This window comes from Mycteria americana, chromosome Z (genome assembly GCF_035582795.1).
Source record: "Mycteria americana isolate JAX WOST 10 ecotype Jacksonville Zoo and Gardens chromosome Z, USCA_MyAme_1.0, whole genome shotgun sequence".
Taxonomy (NCBI): Eukaryota; Metazoa; Chordata; class Aves; order Ciconiiformes; family Ciconiidae; genus Mycteria; species Mycteria americana.
The window spans coordinates 44,616,147-44,632,777 of record NC_134396.1 but is presented as its reverse complement, the minus strand read 5'-3'; the positions used below and the strand labels follow the sequence as shown (position 1 = coordinate 44,632,777).

At 37.4% G+C, this 16,631-nt stretch overlaps 1 protein-coding gene across 4 annotated transcripts in view; it reads left to right on the top strand.

Moving 5' to 3' along the window:
- MEGF10 (multiple EGF like domains 10) overlaps nucleotides 1–16,631 on the top strand; it is a 106,799-nt gene that overhangs the window by 35,326 nt on the left and 54,842 nt on the right. For all 4 annotated transcript variants that reach the window (XM_075526963.1, XM_075526960.1, XM_075526961.1 and 1 more), the window contains one exon: nucleotides 5,028–5,120. In XM_075526963.1, coding sequence (XP_075383078.1) covers nucleotides 5,028–5,120 — 93 coding nt within the window. The remainder of the gene's footprint in view (nucleotides 1–5,027; nucleotides 5,121–16,631) is intronic.

The following is a 16,631-nucleotide window of genomic DNA, read 5'->3' as shown; positions in this document are numbered from 1 at the left end:
CTGACAGCGTAGCACATTTCTAAGAACATTAAAGGAGAATTATGCCTCTTGAATTTCCTCTAAACATGAAATAGAAAATAAACCATCTATCTTAATGCATAACTGGATATCACTCACTTTAATAGCAACTAGTCATCAAGCATACAAAAAAAGGATTAACCAAAGGATATGTTCTAGCATACAGTATGGAACTGAAGAATGTATTTGAAAAAACACACTTATAATGTAGTTTAAAAGATATTTGAATTTTATTTTGCATTATAAGTGCTGAGGGACCTTATTTTAATTCATTAATTTTGAGGAAGTTGAAGTTAAACTTTATTGAATATGTAGAAGAGATTTTTTTCTGTTTCCAGTCTAAAATGGTTTGTGCATTCAAATTTAATTCACAAAATTTTAAGAACTTTAACAGCTAAAGAAGCTTTTTTTTGTTTTGTTTTGTTTTGAAAATGGATATATTTCTTCAATTTGCTCTTTTCAAAGACTAGGTATCCAAATCAGGATAGAGTGGTATTAGCAGAAGTGCTAAAAATGAAGCACAGTCAGGCATGTAGTATGATTTCTTTTGTGTGATTCATTTATCTGAAAGAAATAATATGGCGATCTACTTGCAATCCAAAAGCAGGCCCACTTCAGATATTACTCCAGTCTTCCTAATATGAATTCTCTGTAAAGTTGATAGAAATTTTATTTAATAGATTTCAGGTAAAAAATCTCATGAAATCAGGTGTGATTACAGGTACCTGCTTGTTTGATGATGTGATTACTTTGCTTAAAAGGTGGAAGTCTAATTGTGGAACCGTAGTTGATTCTCCTGGTCATTTACCTACGTGCATAATTACAGCCAAAATATTTCAAGCTTTGTTTATGTTAATTGATTTATGTCTGGCTTTTCAAAATGAAAAAGCAGCAGATCTTAAAATGCATGCATAAACTTTCATTAAAGATAAAAATATCTTTTTTCAAATTTTATTACTGGAAATTCTTCTGTATCTTCTTTTAACATCAGATAATGCAATGCACAGTTGTCTACATGTCATCTATGGTGACTTATAATGAAGTAACTTAATGTCACTTTCTTAATCACAGAGAGCAGATTCATAAAATGCCATTCAGGAATTTCAAGTCTTACAGTGTTCCACTCTTCATATATGCTCTAGTTCAGAAGTGGAAGTGGAAATTGTATGAGGCACAGGAGTTACTCCACTCAGCTGTAATACTTTAAGTAGGTATAGCAATGGAGGAGCAATCTGCGTTTGCACCGCAGGAGGTATGCTGGAGCCCATCAGCATATAAGTAGGTATTTGAATTGCAATCTTCTCTTCAGCTGGAGCACCATCTCCCTCTCTTCACTGATATCAGTATGAGACAGGTGATCAGTGCTCGAAAGTGGCAACTTGACCTAAAATTGTATTATATGTTCTATGCCTCCTGCATGACTGGCTTAATCACCCTGGTATGAGATCCCCTCCCAAAGATGTGGTGCCGAGGCATGTCTGCAGGCCTGTTGGCCAAGCCCTTGCCTCACATCGCTTTCACCTTGCTGTAATAATGGTGTCGGTGGCCTGGGTGGGTTACACATGTCTTTTCACATTGATTCACTTTGCTGAGCTTCCTCAGCAGGGCGTGCTCATTCAGTTGGTTACAGAAGTACCAGTGCCTGCAACTGAGGTGGGAACAGAGCTCAAGCAGCCTGGTGGACTTGTGTCCAGGGAACGGGGCAGCTCCTTCCGTGGTGCAGAAGGAGCTGCTACAGGGAATTGCACACGCAGCAGCAGATATTTTATAGATACTTCAACCTGGCTGATACTCTCTAATCAGAAAGAGCAAATCTACCTTTTGTTTTTTAAGAAAATGAAAGGATATGATCTGCTGAAATAGACGTGTAAGTTGGACAAGGCGAGATTTTAAAGATTTTGAAGGAAACAATAAGACACAGAAGAAAAGGGGAAATAAGATGTAAAAGGAAGTACGCAAGAGTAAGCTCAGATTGCTTTTCATATGATAATTGATTTTTCCCTTACAAAAGAAGATATGACTTAAGCAATTTACTGCTGCCAGTGAATTTTTGGTGCTTCTTTACACAGTTCAGTATCAAAAAGACTTCATGTTAAGTTCCTCACCTGCTCTTGCACATAAATATTTTCTTGTATCATGTCCAACAATTCCATAGAAAACCAAGAGAAAATAGTTTCTCTGTCCCTGATGTCATTCATATCTTTTCAGCTTGTTTTAGTGCTTTTCATGTTGTCCTCAACCTTACACTTTCTTGTAGGTCATGTAGTAAATTTTGGTTCTCCTATCCCCATGTTCAGTGCAATAATTTTTTTACAGATGTTTTCTCTCAGGGATGTTAACTAGGATACAGTTGCCGAGAATCAGTTAGCCTGTAAGGTGTCTAGAGAATAATTTCTTTTGGATACAAAATAGGTTTTTATGTATATGCAGAGTGTAGAAAGAAATCATTCTTTGATCAGATATATTTTTGGGCATTAAGAAACTTAAAAAAAAAAAAGGAAATACTGGATATCTTTAATTCTTTTGTATATCTTGAACATTTTTGAAACATTCTTGGCTTTAGTTTAGCTTCTTCAAAGTAAAGAATTACGTGTACCATTTCTTTGAGAAAGAAATTTATATATTTTTATGCCATCTCTATGTATATAAAATTTTAATTGATCTTAATTGAATTTCTTTGGAAGTGGCAGTATTTGTATTATACAAATTCCTTCAGTGGTCCTTATACCATATTTCTTCATCATTAGAGTCAGCAGAGGTTTGGCTGTCAAAACGCCCGACATTGTTACCTATAGATACTTCTACAGAGACTTAGTAGTGGTAGCCCGTTTTGAAAAGTTGTGTTTGATTTACGTTCTACTACTGGAAAACTGAAACACCACTTCAGTGGCTGAAGAGAAGCTACTGTTGATTTATGCTATTGTGGCTAAGAAAAGAATACAGCTCTAATTTGTGAGGTGACTCTGCATTGTAAACACTCTGACCCAAAGTTTCATCTGTTGTACATTTGTTCTGGGACAACTCTATTTTATTATTGGAAGTAATTGATGATTATTTGCAGAGCGCCATAGCGTGTGCTGTTACACAGGGATTGTAGGAAGGACCTATGTCCTCAGCATGGCGTGAGGGGCAGCGCAAGGAGATGCTCAAAGAGCTGCTTCTGTACCTCTCACTGGGTCCAGTTTCTTACAACATTATGAATTTTGTATTTTTTTCCATCTGTCTCACAGAGTCACTTGGAATGTCAGTTTATTGTATTTAGCCTTGGTGCTCAGGAATTTGGGTTAAGTATGTTGGTATTCACTAAGTTATTCATACATGTGCACATACAGAGATGTGTATGTGTACAGCTATCGTCTGTTGTCTTGTGGTTTACTGGTAAGATTTTTCACACATTTGGTTTAGGGAGAGCTTCAGTGCCTAAGGCAGCACTTACTAAGCAAGACTCCTCAAAGATACAAGTAATTCATATATAGTTATAAGACTAATGGAAAATTGTGATGTATTATTTAAAGTAATTCTTTTCATAATAAATAAATAGAGAACAATGAAATAGCTTTGTATTAATATCTTGTATCATCTAACATTTAAAAACTCATATTCTCCCTGTTGATTTCTAATGAAGATCACTTTAATGCACATCTGAAAAGTAGCTTATTAGAAATAAAAGTTGATAATGAAAACTAAAGACTGTAAAAGTATGCAGTTAATGACTGGGATCCCAGATAACTGAAGATTTTAATAACATACATGATTGATCTCTGTTTGGCTTTCCTTTTTCTTGGCCACACAAAATATAAAGATGGCCACCATGCTTCATCATGTTTAATTAGGAAGAAAACTGGACATTTTGCAAGTGTTTTTCCTCATTACTGTAGCGTATTTTCAGTCCATTCAGAACCGAAATGATTCACATGTAGACCCATTAAACTTCTTGTAAACACCAACTTTTTCTTTTTCTCATTGTTCACCTTGTATTCATTGGTATACCAATCAGATTCCTGTCATAGTTTCTCTGGAAATGTTGGTACAAAAAAATTTCTCATCCTCTGCACGTATTTTAAGTTTTATTGTTGTTCAAACTAGAAGGAAAGTATTACAGTGTATATATTTTGGAAAGTTAAGGGTATTTTGTGATGAATATGATGCCAGCAAACTGTTGCTGGTTGCAGATTCTTCCTCTTCAGTGTATTGCACTCTGAATCAGTTACATTGATGTGCTGGGTATCGAAGACATTTCAAGTTTTTCTTAGAAGTTTCACATAAAAGCTCTATTTCAAAGTAAGCCTTAACTGTAGAAACACATGCTTGCGAATCGAAAGAACAAATTATAAAGAAAAATTTCAAGCGGCTCTGCTTAGTGCTTAGAGTAAAGGTTGCAGTGATTCATAGGCTTTGTTATCTCGTGCCTTACCTTAATCATCATCACTGTTTTGTTGTGCTTCATTTGAACTGTGCAACCATTCAGAAAAATCAATATTAAAATACTGATGTGTTGCAAATCGTATTTTATCCATGCTGTTGCAAGAGAATCCCTCTTTTTGTGCATGCAGAAGTTCCCCTCTTTTTCTTGGCATGAGATTTTGCTTCAGAGAATCACAGGATGGTTGAGGTTGGAAGGGACCTGTGGAAGGCATCTTGTCCGTCTTCCCTGCTCAGGCAGGGCCACCTGGAACCTCTTGCCCAGGACTGTGTTCAGATGGGTTTCCGACCTATATCATACTGTGACTCTCTTTTCATTAAATGTGGACAATTCTGTCTTTGTTAAATGCAAAAGTATTTGAGTAGCACCAACGTGGTTTTAATTGGAGCCTTCAAACTTAGGAGAAATAGAAGAGGATGAAGTAAGAAAATTTATTTTGAAGAGATGCCATCAAACATTAATACACTGTTTATTTTGCTTTTAAAAGGTATTTGAGACATGAAAGGTCTGGATTAGGAATAAGTTTAGAATATTTTTCCTAGTGCTAGGAATTCCTTAATTCTTTTGTTATTTCCTTCTCTGACAGCTCATTGTGCTGATAAATGTGTCCACGGCCGCTGTATTGCTCCGAACACCTGTCAGTGTGAGCCTGGCTGGGGAGGACCCAACTGCTCCAGTGGTGAGTTTTCACCTGCTTCTGCCTGTCTCATGCTCTTTCCACGGTGCTGTCCTCTGTTTTGGGCAGATTATCATCAATCCTGCGCTTGGGCTTCTGCTTTCTGGTCAGGGGGTTGTTCTGAGTTATCAGGTTACTCTGCGTGACCTGATTTTTCTTCATTTACTTGCAAACAATGTTACCCTGTAGCGGCACTGAATGTCATGAGCTATTTTGTGCTCAGAAACATGCCAGAGAATACAGAACTTCGCATCTGGAGTAAAGTACATAAAACTATATTTTAACTATAAGAAAATCTCTAATTTTTTATTTTCCTAATGCATAAAGAATGATGGTGCCAGGTCACGTTTAAAAGCTACGAGCAAAGTCTTCCTCACCACCCTATCCTCCTTTTTCACTCTGCCACTAACTTGTCCTTTTTTCCCCTCACGGTGTTCCCCTCTGGCATACTAGTTGCTCCCTGTGTGCTCAGTCTCTTTCCATTTGAGTCTCACTTACTAGCCACATTTCTCCAACTTTCTTCTCCTTCCCCTTTGCCATGAGAGTGCTTGCAGGAGACAGGGGCAGGTTGGCACCTTTCCTGCTTGGCGTGTGGGTGCAGTCACATGCAACCCAGCGAGCAGGTGGTCATGCTTAATAAAGAAATTATGAAGATCAAGGCCGTCACACACTTGAGGCAAAAACATAGCAAAATGTCAAAACCACAAAGTGAGGTGGTAAAATAATATCAGTTCATGGCTAAAGTCACTGCTGTTTTCTAGACTCTTTGAGTGTAAAACCAGGCACTGCAGGCTGCAATAAAGCAATAAGGTCTGGAGAGAGGGCAGAAACTCCTCAGTGGCAGGGCTGGCGTGTTTGTGCACTATCCCTTCCTCTGTCAAAGGTAATCGTTTGTGCAGACCATGAATTGTTATTTTTTCTTCCCTTTTCCTGAAAGAGAGCTTCTCAGAGTAATTCTTGATTTTTATTTTTTTTTAATTCATTATAATTTGTTATTTATTCCATCTTTCTGTTCCCCTTTGTAAGGTCTTTGGAAATGTAATGTTTAGGCTAACATTACAACCATATACTTTGTTACAACCAAGTTCAAAGTGGATCACTGCTAGTGACTGTCCACTTGAAAGGAACATATTTTAGTCAACAATAAAAAAAAAGTTTGTAATTTAAATTTCACAGACCACATAAAATTCTAATTCATAAACCAGAGTTTGATCTCTTGCAAAGATATTATGCTGCTAGTTTACATAGTATGGGATTCCTATAAAAATAACAACTGTGAAAAACCTAGATCATCGGCAGGACAAAAATAATATCGTTGTATTTTCACCCTCATTTTTTTCCGCTTAACAAAAATAGGGAAATGTTCTTTTTTGTAAACAATGTGCTATAGTGGCTCTTCATCTGGAATGGATCTGTTGTTCAGGCAGCATATTTTGTGAAATTTGAGAGAGAGAGTGTGAATAAAAATAATTAACAATAAATTACATGAGGAAGAACTTAACCATTTAAAAATTATTACACTTGTTGTATAGTCTTTGTATATACTTACATGTGATTCTTTTCATAAACAGCTCTAAAGAAACACGAGGTTTTGCGAAAGGCATAACACTGAAAGTGTTAGCAATGCAATGTTACTGTAATACTGATCTTAATCTAGTGCACTGAATTGTCAAAAGAAATTGTCAAAAAGTCTTTCTTTCTGAAAGCCTTATGTATCGAGCTCTTCTGTAACTAATCAAATGTGCAGAAGAAACGTGTATCACTAGACAACATAGAATGGGGAGATACTGTTATTTATTGAGATTTCCAAGTTCAAAACTTGCTGAAACGGCACTTTAGATGAGACAGGAACCTCTAAATCTGTCTTTGGAAATAATCCTTCCTCTCACAGGATTTTGTAGAGTCCATTTCCCTTACCTGTCTGGTATAATTCATTTTGAATACATGCGCAGCTCTTTTCCTCTGCTTCTTCCTCAGTTGGTTGCCTTTGATTGCTTGTCACAGCAGCCTCAATAGCAAAAATACTTTCTGCTGTGCGTACACAACAGGCCAAAGCTGAAAGAGCCTTTGTTCATGTACCTTTGAACAGTGTGATCTCTGGAGAGGTTGGTGATCCTCTAAAAGCTTCTGCGTGACGTTAGAGCTAACTGGAACTGCCGAAATTTGTTTCGGATCACTAGTGTAGTCCTCGGAGAAGGGGGGTAGGCTGAGGAAGAGGGTATTTTTGTCCATGTGCTACAGGGACATTTGTTTTGGAATTTTTCCCATTCCATGTGAACGAACTTAAGAAAGATGTTGCTTTCACCAGATTGCCCTTCTGAGTTTGAGTGCTGCTGTTTGTTGCTAGCTATGTGTGATTTCCTTATCCGTGTGTCTGAGAGCTACAGCACAGATCAAATTCAATTGAAGAGCAGTGGATAATGTTAGAAAGATGGTAAGTGATAGGGTTTTGGCTCTCTGGCACTGAGTTTTATTGTTGCTTGCCCTACATAGGAGATTTTCATATTTTGCCTTTAACTATTTTCTGCATGATCCCCAACTTGATTAGTTTTAGTAACAGAAAGATACAATGAGATAAAATAAAGAGATGCTTTTTTTAAATAATGATTTTGTTGATATGGCAAGTTATTCATGCAAGAAAAATACATGCAAATTGCCATACTGCAATAATGTCTATTGTAGAAACATCTTAACTATGTAACTATTTAACTGAATAATGGAGAAGGAACAATGATTACAAGGCAGACTAGTATTTTTGTAAGGCAGACACTCAGGGATTTAGTGGTTACTGATGACCAAATAAAATATTGTAACTGAAAGGAAGAGATTATTCTCGAAGTGTGAGATATTATGCAAATTTCCAAATTTAGTAATCTGTTCATTTTCATGGCCACAAATGTGTCAGAAGCAACTGTTCTACCTAAGCACTAAACTTTTTGTAAAACTGTAGAACTGAACTTTTTCTTCCAAAGTACTATCCTTTCTCTATTAGGACGGATTATTCTCCTTACAAAGGAATTTCATCTGTCAATATCTGAGAACAGAGTTAGTCCTATTGCAGCACCTGTCCATCTGCTAACCCCCAGCTTGATTTTATCTGTTGTTTCTCAGTTGTATTTACCCAGTGTGTTTAAAATAAATTTTTAAACTGTATGCCACGGCTTCTATGTGACAGGGGCTTTCTGGGTGGTAACTGCAGACAAGTGCTTCCTAAACACTCCAAAAATGATAGAGTGACTGCATGGACTAAATTTGTGCTTTGTGCAGTAAAAGTTGAATCAGCAAGCTTTCTCCCCTGTCTTTGCATACCACCATGTGCTACAGCCTAATAACCTTTCTAGGGACTAAACTTTTTGGGAGACTCCTGTTTCCTTTTGTGGCAACCATTACCTCCTTTTTGTGACAAGTCTTATCCAATTCCTAGTAGCCTAGGTCAGTCGCTGCTTTCAGTTTAGGGAGAAGAGGGATAAAGATTTGATTAGACTACTGAGGCTGTCCTCTTTCAGTGCATAATTCTAGCCCAACCCAAAAGTCTCCTCTCCATCACATCCTCTGCCTTTCTGAAAGCCTTACATCCCACCTGAGAGGAAAATAGGATTGGACACATTCCTCTGTGAGTAAAACCTGAGTGATGGTCTCAGAATTTGGCTAATTAAATAATATCTCTTTGGCAAACATTTCCTGCGTGAGACCTATCTTTTCTTCAGGCCTTTTCTTTTTAGGTAAAGGAAATATACTGTATTGGGCAGTGTTTGCTTGCAGTGAATTTCAGGGGGAGGTGATGAAGGAGATCATGATAACATACATGTATCTGAAAAGAAACACTACATGGATTGAGAGATCACTCATTTGCAGAACACTTCCATCCTAGCGGGAGAGATGACAGTCATGCGAAACAAGTTATTCTAATAAAGATTTATTGACTGAACGTGGTAGTCAGGTCAATGACAAATGAGTGGGCAGAAGACATGTTGAACCCATCCGTGGGAGGAAGCGTATCGGCACAACCAGCGTGCTGTCAGCACCCCTTTGAAGAAGTGTTTGTGAACTTCAGGAGTATAAATTGATCGGTTCTGGGCTGGGGACAAGGACAAAACTTAGAAAAAAGGACACAGTGGTAAAGAGAGGTATGTTTGTAGATTAAAAATGTAAACAAATAGATTTTATTGAAAAACAAAATGAACACAACCTTTCCCTCCCAAACTGGATTACTGTTTATATCAAATTTTTAACTTGCATGTGTCAGATTAGATTGTTACATGTTATAACAGTGTTTTTGATTACAGGTTGTGTATAAAGCAGTCTTGTAAAAGCTGCTACACGTAGTGATAGTTGGCTGTCTAAATGCGTAGAGATGATCAAACCATGTTTTACATTTGTAGATTATGTTTTCTGCCTGTTTTCTGCTCACACTGTTGCAACAGTATTTGCTGTAACACATCATATATGGACCTGATTGTCAGTTTTGAGTGTGTGTTCAAGATACATCCACATGCAGCCTAACATGGAGCCCCACTAAACAATCAGGACATTCACTTTGTTTTTCTTCTCATGCCTAGTAGTCCACAAATAATTCCTTCAAAATCAATAGGACGCTTTCTGAATAAGCTGGAGCAGAGGCAAAAAGCCAAAATCAATATTACACTGACTCGTTTGCAAAGGTTATAGCCTTCGTGATCCCCCAGCTGGCCTGAGTAGTAAAGCAAAAAGGGAATGACATGTTTTTGGTTTATGACAGGTGTGTTAGGATTGTTTATGGACCTGTGAATAGGCATTTTCTATTTTTATTGTATTAAGTAATCTGTGATTTGTTTGAATCGCTGGATTTTAAGTTGTAATTTGATTCTGTTGATGATTAATAGAGTTTCATTGGGACTATAGTCTGAGGGCATGGGGGTAGAACAAGTGGCACTAAGGCGTAATTTGGCTCCAGGGTTTTATAAAGCATGAGGAGAGAACTGGCTTTTTCCTTAGTACGTTAAGATGAGCGTTTAAAGCTGGCATCTGAGAGAAACACCTTCTTAGCTTTAAATGCACTTTTTAAGGAAACTTTTAAGGTACAGTAACTCTGCTACTGTCAGACTTCCTTTACTGTCATGGGTGTTTGTAAAGTTCATAAATTCCATGAAAATCTCACTGTTTTCTTCATGGGATTTGGCAGATACAGAATATGGCAGAAACTGGATCCCTTGGCATAGCTTGTGTGAGACACTCACGTGAGTTACAAGCACTGCCAGTTTCTCAGTGGAGCTTATAATTTCCATTAACCCTGCAGAGGTGGATGTGTGGCTGTTTTCCACAGACAGACTTGCACCCCAAGTGAAACAGCCCCCTTGGTGCAGATACCAGGCAAGGTGCCTGGGAGCATCTTGTACACTCCGACAGCACAGCTTGTGAGTCTTGAATTGAGCTTCTTTGACCAAGGCATTGCTTTCCTTTTTGTTTGTCGAAAGCATTTTGACTAAAAGCTTGCAAGATATGCTTAGAGAGCTAGCTCATCCTTAAGTTTTCCAAGCCATTCAACAGGCTGTAGAAATAGGTTCTGGTTTTAACCACATGCTTGCACCAGAAATGCTTGATTCCCGGAACTGAGAAACTGCTACATGCAAGTGAAACTGCAGAGTATCCTGACAGAGAGCTATTTGCTTTTATGGAAAATGTAAAGAAATAGCTCATTCAAGTAATGCAGAACTGCCCCCCAGCCCCAGCTCCAAAACGGCCACATGAGCAAATGCATCCTGTTAGTAAAAGTGACAGCAGGTCATAAACAGTCTTAAATGTAACCTTCACTTATTACATGCGTCTTCCCTGTACTCTTCATTACTCTTCATTCTTCTGTAATTATTACTTCTGTAATTCCTCTAACTGACTTCTCCTCAGTTTTGCCAGCTGAACTCTTTATTTGCTCCTCTAACAAGGCTGAATATCTTTGGGTTGAGAAACTAACCCACCAGCAAGTTAGATCAGGTGCAAATACAGAAAACAGGTATTAATGGAAGTTGCCATCACCTTCATTGTTGACAGGGTCACTACAGTGTCACTGGGGTAGGTGGTATCAAAATTCCCAGGGCTACATAGCAGCTGTGCTTTTCTAGAGTTCAGTACAAAGATGTATTTGAAATTATATTATTCTTATGTTTAATATGATTTCTGTCCTATAAAGCATTTTGGTTTTGAAGTTCTAGGGAAATTAATAGATTTTATGGACATGTTTCAGTGTTTTGCTGATTTACGGTTCCAATCTTTAAGCAAAAGCAGAAACTAAAATATATTTTCTACAAAACTGAGTTATTAAATTTACTTATGTTGAGATTTACTGAAGGAAGGCATTGCAGTAAATGGTGACAGTTTTATTGATTTGTAAACACTTGCTGGATCAGAGATGCTTTTCATTTCTGCTTTTCACTGTTTCGTAAACTTGGCATATTTGCGGTGTTTACCTGAGTTGATTTCTTGAATAATATCTGTGTAATCTTTTTTTCCTAGTAATAGTGCAAAAGTATTTTTAGTATTGGTTTAATTTCAATCTGCCTTCTATATTGGCAGACTTATGTATTGTCAGCAGCTCACTTAACAGGTTGTCAAGGATGTGAAGGATAACATTTGTTGCTAATTTAAAAATTAAGATGACCTTCAAGTCATTTCAAAAAAAGGAAGAAGGCTAATTTATGGTCCTACAAGGAGATCTGTGCAAAATCAGGATCATGGACACAGTCCATTTTATACAGTACAATCAGATTCTTACAATTTTGTAACGTTTCCTATAATAGTGATTATTTTTAACAGGTTTTATCTCAGTAGCAAGATAAAATGTACACCAAGAGCCATCTGTGTGTGTTTTCCTTAGCAATTATCCAACCTTGTGTGCTGATGTCCAAAGCACTTTAAAGAGTCTTCTGAAATTTATGGCATGTGAAAGGCATATAGTTCCAGTCTTTTATAGGATCTGAAAAACACATTTTCATTGTTCTTCCACTTCACGGATCAAAAGGCTTTTACAAAGTAAAAAAGAAAAATCCCTAAATTAAATTAAAGCTTAGCATTTTGAATAAAAATCCTTTCTTATACACAAAACAAAAAGTAAGAATGAAAAATATGCCGCAGGGTAAAAAGCCTACAGTATAACAAATGAAATCAGATAGAAACAAAAGACTCAAAGAAAATCCAGATTTAAGAGAGAGTGCATTCTGAAAAAAAAACCACTACTATGCATTTCTGTGTCTGGGATGTGGGTGAAATAAGTCTTTTACTAAAAGGCATTGCTATTTTATAATTATTATGAGTGATTCTTTAAAGGAAAAAGATTTATTTTCTGATATGCATTTGCATATATTTTCATAACATCCTGAGGTGACTAGAATAGAGCATATAAAAAATATATGGAGAATAATCTCATGTTGTTATTAAATAAGACTTCGAAGGTTTTCTAAAGGATGTTTTTATTCTACTTTTCAGAATAGTTGGCTTTGTTTTCTGGCTTTTTTGACTTGCCTCTGAAATTTCTGTTTGCCATATTCCACATTTACTGTCTTGCAATCCAGGCTGACAGACAGGTTGATGTCACTACGGGCTTAATGCATCTTGTCGAATTTTGAACACACTTGAGTATTTATAGCTTTCAGAATCAGCGGGAATTTACTTCTGTTTGGTTTAAATTCCAGTTGGGAGAATTATTATCTGTTTCCTATCCTGCGGGAATATCCTAAGGGAAACGAACACCATCAATTTAGATCTGCAGCTATAACCAAATCATAATAGCAGAGAGTAGTTTCAAGAATACTCTCTAAACTTTCCAATAAGGATGATGTAGATTTAGATTAGTGACAACGTTCATATTTTTATCATGGTTTTTGCTTAGTGATTCACTGAATATTGTTCTCAACACAAACACACTCAGAAATGAAGATCATTAAGAGTAGCATCTACATGGCTATGACTTTTCATGTCCTTATCAGCTAAGAGTAATTGAGGATCCATGAAGTATTATCCAAGTTTAGTTTTGTGCAGACCAAAGGTACATGATGCCTTAATGTAATATAAGACCTATTTGACTGTTGTTATGGTATGTGAAATACCTTCTTTCCTGTCAAGAAGGACATCAATCCAGTTTGCTGACAAAATTTTAATCTGGAATGTGGTGTATGCCATGTCTTTTCAAGCCTTCTTATTGTAATTATGGCACTCCCTCTGGGCAAAACAGTAAACACATTTTCAGGTATGCAAATACCAGACTAACACATGAATTAGAATTAAATTTCCCTTCTGTTGACACTTGAAAGTTAGATGGGCATCTATTGTTGATGGAGAGAAGGGAGGACTTATCCTGGGTGTGTTTCCTTGCTGAGGTAATCAGAAAAAGAGTTGAGGTGAGTGTGAACCTATGAATTTAAATGCAGCCTTCATAAGAAGTTATTCTGTTTTGTTGTGAAATTCTTACTGAGATTCATCAGATTCTACTTAACTGCCAGTTAGATACCTAAAGTATTAGTTCCATTAATGTATATTTCTGTTAAGACAAGCATGTTTCTTGCTTCTGGAACAGAGGGGAGAGTCATTCTTCCAAAATGCTAAACTCTGGACAGTCTTAGGGCAATTTATAACAAGATTGTCGGTGGGCTACTCCTTTGAATGAATCAAAGTTTTCTCAATATTGGCCTATTTTACTTACACTGGCTATGCCTGGCTATTAGTGGTGGTTATTCCCTGATAAAGCAAGTCACTTGTGGGCCCTCCTAGAAATGTTACTCTTTTCTTATTTATATTCCCTGCTCCAAAAGACTGGAATAGTTTTTAAATGGGGCATGTTACAGTTGGTCTACTTTTAGTTGTAGATGATGGTCATTCTTTGCTCCTTGGTGGGCCTCATGGCTGTCCCTGCTGGGGATTTGTGGACTCCTTCTACCAGTAAAAATACAGGACAGAAAGTTGCCTCTGCCCCAGAGAAGCTGTGGTGGAAGGAAAAGAAAAGAGGTAACACAAAGCTGGAAACACGCGGGAGATGAGGAAGGAAGCAAACACTGATAAATGACCGTGGCAGGTAGTGGTTTTGACACACTTGCCGCATCAACTTTCTGCGGACTTCACAGGAAGAAGGAGTTATAAGGTAGGGATGTGCAGGACATCATGGCAGTTTTATGGCTTGGGGTATGGAGAGCTGTGCCAAGTTGTAGAGGCAACTGGAGGAGACACGAGGAAGACAATAGTCTGAAAATGCAATAAAGGGGCTAATGTCATGGGCAATGTAAATGTGGGGGTTGATATTTGGATACTGGATGAGAAATGATAGATGAGGGATAGACCATAAAGGCCATGAAAGTAAGGACAAGGCAACAGGGATCTGAGAGTCAAAGAAGGCATGCAAAGGAAGGCACAAAGATTTAGACTTGTCCTTGATGTGACAACCTAGAAAGGAAGAAAGGTCAGTTAGAGATGATGTTGAAGTTATGGGCAGCTTCAGTTTGTTTTACGTGCTGGAGCAAGGAAAATCAGCTTTCACTTACTAAAGGCTGTGGCTCCTTGAACCTATCTGAAGAAATTATGTTGGAGTTTTGAGGAGACAGAGAGATAGGAATTCTGCATATTTGCCACTATTTGCTTATTTTAAATTTGTACTTCACAGTATTGCATTCCAAGTGAGGGAGCATTCGCTCTGTTTCTGCTGTCTGTGGTAGGGGATTTTTTTTCAGTTGTTTTCAAAGACCATAAAAATACATAAGCCTAACGCTGTGGTAAGAATCTCCTCTGTTTTGGCAACAATGGTACATATTTCCAGAAACACACAGCAGTGTGTGTTACAGGAAGATATGTAAGCCAGAATAAAATCTCATTCTGTTGTCTTTGTGCTACATATAAGACAGCTACAAAAAATGACAGCAAGAAAAGTAAATCTTCATTTTGCTGTGATTCTTCACTTTCACCTCCTCATTAGCAAAAAAGAAAGACAAAAAGAGAAGAAAAATCTTAAAGCATTGCAATAAACATTGTCTGGCTTGAATATCATGTTATAAAGGAAACTAGCATACTTAAGATAGTTGCAAGTCAGAGTTTCTAAGGAGGTTTTTCTTCTGAAATGTTCTTTGACTTGATTTGATAGCCTTATTTTGTTCTCGTTATAGGCCATTCTTTAGAGAAGTACAGAATTGTAGGTGATCAAGGTGGGTTTGTCAGGAATAAACTTGGACTCATTTGCACTTTTCTTTTTGTTCCCTTTTAATGAAATTAAAAAAAAAGGCAGAAAAAAACCTTACAAGTATATGACCACAGTTAAAAATGTCTTTGTTTATAAGGAGCATAAAGGAGTTACCAAGTTCTTCAGATGTGCTTTGGATTATTATAAAAATTCATACCTTGCGCTATAAAATATCAGGGCTCCCTCCATCCCAATTTGCAAATCACCAGCTGCTCACAGAAACCATGTGCATAAAACCACATCTAGCCCAGCATAATAACAATGTGCATTAAAGTTATTATACTAGGAAATACAGAACTTTAAATCTTCAAAGATGGTACAAAAGGCCCCCAAACGATAGCAATTTGCATCACAGTTTTCGATTTCTTCTTGAAGGTGATTTTTTCACCGTTGAATCCTTGAGCTTCTCTATGTTTCTAAAGTCATTGTTTGGCACTTGGTTTCAGCGAGCATTTCTTTATGATGGTAAACTTGTATTGTCTTACAGTTTCATACCATACTTGCTCATTTTAAATGAGTGTTTATACAATGCAGTGCCCTTATTCCCAAAGGCAAACTTTTGCTTTCACTGAGTAGCCTTTTGAGAGAAAAGTTCTCTGTCCTGTATTTGTAGCTTTGTGTGATCTGCACAGCACGTACTATGGTGACAAAAAAGATATTCCCAGATGAACAGAATGTATAAAAAGAAAAATGACAAAAAGATGTGGCATTAATACCATGGTGTTTGTTAAACATTTACTTTGAATCCCCCCCCCCAGTGTTAAGGCGAAGGCAGAAAGGACCCTATGAATCTGCTACGAAAGCTGATAGGGAGCAGTATAGCTAGCTGGTTTTTCTGTTTTAAACAGAAAAACCTGAGGGTGAATATAACGCATGTGAAAAAGGGAAGGAAAACGACTTTTATAAGAAGGTGCTATGCGTAAAACAGAGCAGCATTAGGCCAGTTCTGTATGATCAATACAGAAAATTATCCCTGGTTTACTGTTGGGTTTTGGATTTCTGCAGGATTCAAACTGTTTCCAGGAGTTACTGGGGCTGAGATGCATCGTCCTTGTGTTGAAACCATTCTGAACATGGGGCTCTTGTCTCTGTACTTTGCTTCCCTTTCACATGTACCCTGTGCTGAGACAGATGATTTACAGCTCCAAATCTGTTCAGAAGCCAGTAGCTGACACTTTTGCGTGTGTGTGCATGCAGTGTTTGCATATGCGCGTGTGCCTGTGACCTTGGTGCAGTCAGGACAGTCAGCGCAGCTATTCTGATTAAACTCCAGCTGACAGTCTGTAACCTGACGATAGTCATTAACTCAAAAGACTATCCCATTC